Consider the following 8,558-nt stretch of genomic DNA (forward strand, 5'->3'; position numbering starts at 1 on the left):
AAGAAGCGAAGAAGTGATGAGGGGGGAACAAGTTTGGAGTTGTATTTGAACTGAACCAATTTGGTCTTAGAAGCTGACTTGATATAGTTTAGTTAAACTTGAATTCATTTGATTTGAATTCAAGCCAAATTTAAGTTGAAAAATTTGACTTGTTTTCTAAATCAAACCGAACTCAAGTTAGAAAGTGTTTGACTCAGTTTAATTCAAATTCAGTTAAAATTCATTATTCGAATCAATAGTTTAAATTCATAGTTCAATCCAGCACGGTCAATTTTCTCGACGCTGACTGATGACCCTTCTTTCTCCCTTCAATTCCATGCAAAGTAATGTAATTATTAATAAAACAATCAACCCCCATCTGCCCATCTCACAACGTATTTGAAAAGTAATCTTTTCTGTTCTTGTCTTTCTCTGTTTCAATTTAATAATTGCTCATCAAGTTTGAAGTTTAGAATTAGAGTTGGTTACATGCATAACAGAAGCCTTCGGAGTTAGCGGTAATAGCAAAAACAAGTCTTTTTTTCTCTGTTGTCTTCAAATTCTTTCTTCTTTCTTTTAACCACTTCACTCTGTTTGTGTTAAAAGTGTCGCTTCTCTCTCTCATTTGCTTGTCATTTTGCTGTTTGCGTTGAGGACCGAAGGAGGGAGAGGAGATAAGTTTTGCTGCAGAAGAAAAATGAGACTTGGTCTTTTAACGACAGAGGTTGTTTCTCTTTTTGTTTTGGGATTTTTGGTTCTCAACTGCTGTGTCAACTTTGGATTTCACGCTCAGCCTTTGCCTGCTGAAGAAGGTAAGTTCACTGCAACAAACTCCGTTCTTATTATCCGGGAAAACGTGAAGTTTGATTTTGATTTTGTCTCTGTTTGCTTGGTGATGCTTGTGAAAGTGCATTTTTTTTTTTGTTTGGTTGCCTAGAATTAGCAGATAGAAGAATTTTGTAGTCTTATATCTTCATTTCGTGTATAAATTTTAAGTTTGATCTTGATTTTGATTCGGAGTAACTGATTTTAGTTTCTGGGTATGCTTTGTGAGTGTTTTTGTTCTGTCTCTTGCATTTGCTGTGAGAATTCTTCTCCTCGGTTGGAGATAATCTAAAGAAAGATATTAAAACGAAAGATTTGTTTAATTATATTCGACCTAGAAATGATCTCTTTTTCTTTCAGTAATCTAATATGATCGATTGTTTGATGTTAAATCGTTTCTCTTAGTTTCCAGTGATTTGTTTCGTTGGCGAGAAAATATAAGCCATTAGAAAGTTTTACTTTTCCAGGAAAAGGAATAGTGTGAGAAAACAACTAGAATAATTTCTTGTACTTTGGTTTCTTAGTATACTTTTTTTTATTGATTTTGGTTTCCGGGTATCTTCTTCTTTAATTGTTTTTGTTCTGTTTTTCGACGTTTGTTGTCAAAATTGTTCTGTTTGGTTGGCAAGAAACTGAAAAATGAAACCAAAAAAAAAAAAGTGGAAGCTTTGAGTTTCTTTCCTTTTAAATTCCACGTAGGAAAAACTCTCTTTCTACCTCAATAATTCATTTACCAGAATTATTATTGTTCACGGTCAAATCTCTCTCCTATTTGTTTTTTATTTTTTATTTTTTCAATTTTTGGGGGTTTGGTTAGTGAGAAATTTTCGGGATTGGAAAATTTTGCTTTTCTAGGAAAATAATTAGTGCAAGAAACCATTTTGAATATTTTTGTCTAATATTTTCTCTCCGTAAATAGTATGATAATGAAAGAAAGCAAACTTAGATATTTTGAATATATATATAAATGCTTTTAGATAAATATACCTATAAATAAATAAATCCACTAAATATTTGTGTGGGCATTATTAGTATGATAATGAAAGAAAGCAAACCTAGATGTCAAAGAGATGAGATATTCAAACTAATCTTGCCTTCTTTGCCCTTTCTTGCAAGTTGCAAGTGGGATTGTGATATGTTTCTGTAATGGTAAGAATATGACCTTTATCTAATTTCCAAACACAATAAAGCTCTGATTGATAACTAGGGATCTTCCTAACCCATGTGAAATTACTGATTTCTTCTCTGATTATGAAGAAACTTGCCATTTTTTGACACAGTTCTCTAGTTGGCAAAAAGTATATAAAGTATGTAGTAACCAAATCTAGCAAAAGTTTTATTACAGTAACTGAGGCTGGAATTAATGAAGCTTGACTGAGACACACACATTCATTCTTGTTCATTGACATGTGAACATTTATGAAATTAATGTGTTGAAAGAGTACTCACCTTTTGACCATTTGCATTATCTTTGACATTGTGGAATATGAAACTGATTGCTTTAGCATTTCTGATTAGATTTAGTCTTGATTCAATTTTGTTCTAGTGCTCATGAATGAGTTTTTTCTCTGTGACAGTGAGTGTTCTCGAAGCAATACTCTCGAAACTGCAGCTCAAAAATAAAAGTGTATCCTCAACTTCCTGCAGTGACAGTGCATGGACTAACTATGATTCTTCAACTAAAAGCAATATCACCTGTGATTGTAATCACAACAACAATACTGTTTGTCATGTCACTATTTTGTATGACCTTCTTCCCTTTAACAACTGTCTGTATATGCACAATTTATGTTATAGTGTTTACTTAGCTTGTCGTTACAGTTAGTTCTGATTTTACTTAAAACAGAGACTGATATTATAATTTTAAAGTGAATTTTAGCAGCCCAGTTAGTACTTTGTAACATCCATTTTTTTTTACGGCAGATATCGAGTTTTTTTGACTAATTTCTTATTAATTAGAAGTGTTGCGGCCTATCTTATGAATTCTAATGCTTTTGATTTTCACTGTCAAGTTCTGGGCTTTTTCTTTTTGCTACTTTCTACTTATATCTTTCCTTGTTATTTTTGTTGTGATAGCTATATGAAGAGTCAAAATTTAGCTGGAGTTTTTCCTGAAGAATTTGCTAATCTTACTTTTTTGAGAGAAATGTAAGTGGGTGTTCCTTTTTTCTGCATTACGATATCTTTGTGCAATATCGGCACATTTTATCAAATGGTTCTCTAAAATTTAGGGCTAAGTGAAGTTGGTTTTGTCAAAACAGCGATCTTAGCCGCAACTATATTAATGGAACAATCCCTGCAAGACTGGCTCAGCTCCAAAATCTTACCATTCTGTAAGTTGCTCCAGACTTTTACCACTCTAAATGAGTTCCCTTCTGTATTTGTTTATCTGGTTTCCGAAATTCCTTACATTTTCTCACTGTGACTTTGAGTGCTTTTTCCAATTCATTATTTATTTAGTTATTGATGATTTAGATAACTTGTTGGTAGGTTTATAACTTTATGTACATTGCAGGTCCCTTTTGGGAAATCGTATTGGCGGTTCACTTCCACAGGAAATTGGTGACTTTCCTTCACTTGAGGAGTTGTAAGTTATTCATCAGACTCCATGCTTAAATGAAGTAAGAGCTACTTAAAACATCAATGTCAACTGTGTTTCAATTTCAGGGTCTTGGAAGCTAATGAATTTGAAGGACCTCTTCCTGAAACCCTTGGAAATGTGAAGACCTTAAGGAGACTGTAAGACTTCTGTCCTTATCTTCCAATTTATTCCTTTTCTGAAGAATCAGGCAACTGCTGTTGGTGCTTCAGTTCAATTTTTAACCCACTGTGTACTTTTACAGTCTTCTTTCTTCAAACAATTTTACGGGATCAATACCAAAATCACTTGGCAACCTGACAAACTTACAAGATTTGTAAGTAATTTGGTGTGACATAAACATATGAAATTTTAGTGTTTAGAATTTCCTGATGAAAAAGCTTGATGCACTTTTGCAGTCGGGTAGATGGAACCAATCTGACAGGAAAGATACCTGATTTCATCGGAAATTGGACTAATATGACCCGACTGTAAGTTTTTTACTTCATTAATTTTTCTTCTTTAAGAAACCGAATTTCTATAGTTTAGAACTTCATAGTTTTCTGAGTCAATTTAAATCTACTGCAGTGATATGCAGGGAAGCCCCTTGGAGGGACCTATTCCTTCCACTATATCACAGATGACAAGTTTAAAAGAACTGTAAGCACTTGGTCCTGTGTAACAGTGACTACAATATTCAGTTTAGCAATCTTATTCGTCGTTAAAAATAGAGAGTACTTTAATAATAGAATTGTTGATAATTTCTGATGCTTGTCTTCATTTTCAGGAGGATTTCTGATCTGAAAGGATCAGGTTCGCCTATCCCAGATTTGCAGAAAATGACAAAAATGGAAAGATTGTCAGTTGACAGTGACTTAATTTACTGCAATACAACATTCAATTTGGCTCATCTTTTATCGCATTAACTTATCAATGGGTCAACTCTATTTCTGTGACCTAGGGTACTGAGAAATTGCTCGCTTAATGGTACAATCCTACAATATCTTGGGAGTATGTCAAAGTTAAAACTTCTGTAAGTTGCTAATCTTTTCTGTGCTGATAGATCAATATATGTTAAAAACTACACCTTTTTATTTGGATAGGAAACAGTATATAAGAAAATGCTCTTCGGTTGATAGATTTGTTCGAAGACACTGTACCTTATTTATAATTGCATGGTCCACCTTTTTATTATTGTAGAGACTTGAGCTCCAACCAGTTGACTGGTCAAATTCCTGAAGCACTTCTTAATTCGGATGCCCTAAAATTCATGTAAGTCAATTAGAATATTTAGTGATTCCTTGTCTATAAGCATTTCAACATGCAGTACTTTCGCTAATTTACCAGTGGTGCGCATACTTTGTTTTTTCATAGTTTCCTCGGCAACAACTCATTAACTGGAGCAGTTCACAATTCGAGACTAACTAATAACAAGAAGTGGTAAGTTTGCCATATTTATCTTGCTGACACAAGACTTCAGGATGTCAATTACGATGGCTCATTCATTTTGAGAAATTTTTTTTATCGATTCTGCGGCATTTCAGGGATTTATCTTATAACAATTTTTCAGAGCCATTTACAGCTAGTTGTGCGTGGAGCACAGTGTAAGAGACTTTTCTATATCAGTTACTTATATCATTTGTCCATGTCTGTACAGATCTTCTTATTTTTAGTTATTGCTATTAATCTGTATTATATCTTCTGTTGTATCTAAATCTTTCCTCTATCACTTCACAGGAATGTAATCTCTACTCTTCCATCCTCTGTGAGCAACTCGTAAGTTTTTCCTTTGTCTTTTGCATTTTTATGTTATCAGTAAGGTTGTAACTTTCTTTCTTGTGTATATATAAAAACTAAAACATTAATGATTAACTCAATAAATTTTCAAATCATAGAAGTTCTTGGTGCTTCATGAGGGACCTTTCCTGCCCCGGAAAAGCCACACGTAAGTATATACTTGTCAGTTTTTTTTTTTCACCGAATTGCAATACCCACCTGATTTAAACTTAGCTATACTCACAGCAGAAGAATTTGTTCCTGCAGACTATTCCTTGTTTATAAATTGTGGAGGAGGTTCATTGAATTCTGGGGGCAGTGCCTATGAAGCTGACTTAAACACAGAAGGTCAATCAGTCTTTTCGTCAGTGGAAACACGGTGGGCTTATAGCAGCACTGGGATTTTTACAGGCAATGATGATCTTGGTTACTTGGCATCGAGCCCGAGTGGTCTGAATGTGATTGGTGAAGACTACTACAAAACAGCTCGCCTTTCGCCGCAATCACTAAGGTATTTTGGCCTGTGCATGCGACAAGGCAGTTACAATGTGAAACTCCACTTCGCTGAAATTATGTTTACGAATGATCACACGTTCAGCAGTCTTGGAAAGCGAATATTTGATGTTTCTATCCAGGTAAACGAAAAACGAAAACTCAATGTTTTATACATTTTAAAGATTTCTTCAGCTCTTCAGAAGAAGAAGAATGTTAAAATTTTGGTTAATCTTGCAAAGTTCTAATGATCTCAATTTGGCACAGGGGGAGGTGGTTTTAAGTGACTTCAACATTATGGAGGTAGCTGGAGTTGCCGGTAAAGGCATCACGAAAGAATTTAATAATGTCACTGTAAGTGGTAGCACTTTGGAGATCCACTTATACTGGACAGGGAAAGGAACTGCTGCCCTTCCTCAGAGAGGTGTTTATGGGCCACTTATTTCCGGAATTACAGTGACACCAAGTAATGGTTTCTCCTATATAAGGATTTTCCCTATTTTTTCCTGCCAACTTGTCCTATGACTTCTTTATAATTTCTACTTGTAGACTTCAAAGTTGATACCGGGGGTTTATCAGTTGGAGCCATTGTTGGCATCGTATTTGCTTCCTGCGTAGTTCTCATACTGGTGGTGTTGGTCATTCTATGGAGGCTGGGTTACTTGTGGGCCAAAGACCCTGAAGACAAAGGTAATGTTTATAATTCAAAACTATGTTTGCAGTAGTTAAAATATCTTTGCTTCATTCTGACATTAATATGCCCACAAAAGCTTCCCTTTTTCACTGATTGTTGGCTAAAGTTTTAATTTCCTTTCTTGTTGCAGAACTCCGTGGTCTTGATCTTCAAACTGGTATTTTCACTCTAAGGCAAATTAAATCTGCTACCAATAATTTTGATCCTGCTAATAAGATTGGTGAAGGAGGATTTGGGCCTGTTTTCAAGGTAAAAATGGTTGTCATAACTTGCAGTTTTGAATGACAGTGGCAATTGCCAATGAATTACCATGTTTACATGGCTCTGACACTTCCAGGGTACATTGGCCGATGGTGCTTTAATTGCTGTGAAGCAGCTATCCTCCAAATCAAAGCAAGGAAATCGTGAATTTGTGACCGAGATAGGCATGATATCTGCTCTGCAGCACCCAAATCTTGTGAAGCTTTACGGCTGTTGTATCGAAGGAAAAGAGTTGTTGCTAATATATGAGTACATGGAAAACAATAGTCTTGCTCGCGCACTTTTTGGTAATCAGATCATCAACATTACATATACTTCCTAATTAACTTCTATCAATTGTGGTTGAACTCTTTTATATTTTCTCCTTTTCTAGGTAAACCAGAACAACTGCTCAACCTGAACTGGGAAACAAGAATGAAGATATGCATAGGTATTGCTAGGGGATTAGCATATCTGCATGAGGAATCGAGGTTGAAAATTGTTCATAGAGACATAAAGGCTACCAATGTGTTGCTTGATAGGAATCTAAATGCGAAGATATCAGACTTCGGTCTAGCTAAGCTTGACGAAGAAGAGAACACCCATATTAGTACCCGTATAGCTGGAACAATGTAGGTCTTTTTTCCTTTTGAATGGAGTATCAATAAAATTTTTTCATTTGGCTTCAATATTGGTTTCTTGTCCAGAGGATACATGGCACCTGAATATGCAATGAGGGGCTATTTGACCGATAAAGCAGATGTTTACAGCTTCGGAGTTGTTGCTTTGGAGATTGTTAGTGGCAAGAGCAACACTAATTACAGGCCAAAGGAGGAGTTTGTTTACCTTCTCGATTGGGTAATTGACATTAACAACATTCATCACTCCATACAATTTAATGAAGTTACATTTGCAGTTCTTGCTTTGACATTTTTTCTATTCTTTTCTTATTGTAGGCATTGGTCCTGCAAGAGCAAGGAAACCTTCTTGAACTTGTGGATCCATCTCTTGGTACAAAATTCTCTAAAAAAGAGGCAATGACCATGCTTAACATTGCTCTTTTATGTACCAATCCATCTCCCACTCTCAGGCCTTCCATGTCTATTGTTGTTAGTATGCTTGAAGGCAAAAGTGCAGTCCAGGCACCCGTCATTAAGCACAACACCGACAACAATGATGCAAGGTTCAAAGCATTAGAGATAATATCACAGGACAGCCAGAACCACTTCACAACCTTCTCTCATGGTAGTCACGAAGGACCATGGTCCGGTTCCTCGACTTCTCTCCAAACCAGAGACGTGTCTATAGAGGAGGATTCTTCATCAAGAAGGCTTCTTCAGTAATCTTTAATGGTCAGTGGAAATTTGAGAAATGATGCTTTGAAAATTTTTTATTTAGAACTGTAAAGAAAGGTGAGTTGGATTGTGTTAGGAACTAACTCTTATTTAAGAAAAACAAAAGATAAAAACATAAAATACACAATAAAATAAAACTATTTTATTAATCAAAAGATTGTAAAAATAAATTGAACAATTTGAGGAGTTTGGGGTCTCTCATTCTAGATAGTTTGAGGAGTTTTGATGCAATTGCTTACTAATTAACAAGAATTGATCAAGAAGAAGAAGAATGAATCAGATATCATAGAGAGAGAGAGAGAAAATACAGAAACAAGAATGGAAATGAGAATTCTACTCATAAAAACGTAACTGTCATTCCCTCCAAGTTTTTACATTTTTATGCTCTGACGTTTTACAAATTGTATGCTAAACGACAACGCTTTACATCATTTGCTTAATCTACAAAACGACAGCGTTTGTACTTCCTCAACATCTACAAAACGACCTTCATGTGTGTTCTACTTCAATTCAATTACCCTATGCTTCTTTGCGTCATCCTCTGTCTTAACAATTTGTATCAAATACTCCCCCTTCAATTTCCTTGTCCTCAATGGAAAAAGAAGGAAATTGGTTACGG

At 35.2% G+C, this 8,558-nt stretch overlaps 1 protein-coding gene across 1 annotated transcript; it reads left to right on the forward strand.

The window, feature by feature from the left end:
* Positions 1 to 350: 350 nt before the first annotated feature.
* Positions 351 to 8,094, forward strand: LOC123202408 (probable LRR receptor-like serine/threonine-protein kinase At1g53430). The gene is made up of 24 exons (XM_044618336.1): positions 351 to 791; positions 2,382 to 2,547; positions 2,881 to 2,952; positions 3,066 to 3,137; positions 3,320 to 3,391; positions 3,472 to 3,543; positions 3,648 to 3,719; positions 3,802 to 3,873; positions 3,971 to 4,042; positions 4,170 to 4,241; positions 4,344 to 4,415; positions 4,583 to 4,654; positions 4,757 to 4,822; positions 4,927 to 4,986; positions 5,120 to 5,158; positions 5,278 to 5,327; positions 5,426 to 5,793; positions 5,918 to 6,116; positions 6,200 to 6,340; positions 6,475 to 6,593; positions 6,682 to 6,892; positions 6,979 to 7,216; positions 7,292 to 7,442; positions 7,541 to 8,094. Exons 1-24 carry the CDS (start codon positions 677 to 679, stop codon positions 7,925 to 7,927), a joined length of 3,030 nt encoding a protein of 1,009 aa, XP_044474271.1. The 5' UTR covers positions 351 to 676; the 3' UTR covers positions 7,928 to 8,094.
* The last annotated feature ends 464 nt before the right edge of the window (positions 8,095 to 8,558 follow it).

The sequence above is a fragment of the Mangifera indica genome, chromosome 18 (genome assembly GCF_011075055.1).
Source record: "Mangifera indica cultivar Alphonso chromosome 18, CATAS_Mindica_2.1, whole genome shotgun sequence".
In the NCBI taxonomy this organism is placed as follows: domain Eukaryota; kingdom Viridiplantae; phylum Streptophyta; class Magnoliopsida; order Sapindales; family Anacardiaceae; genus Mangifera; species Mangifera indica.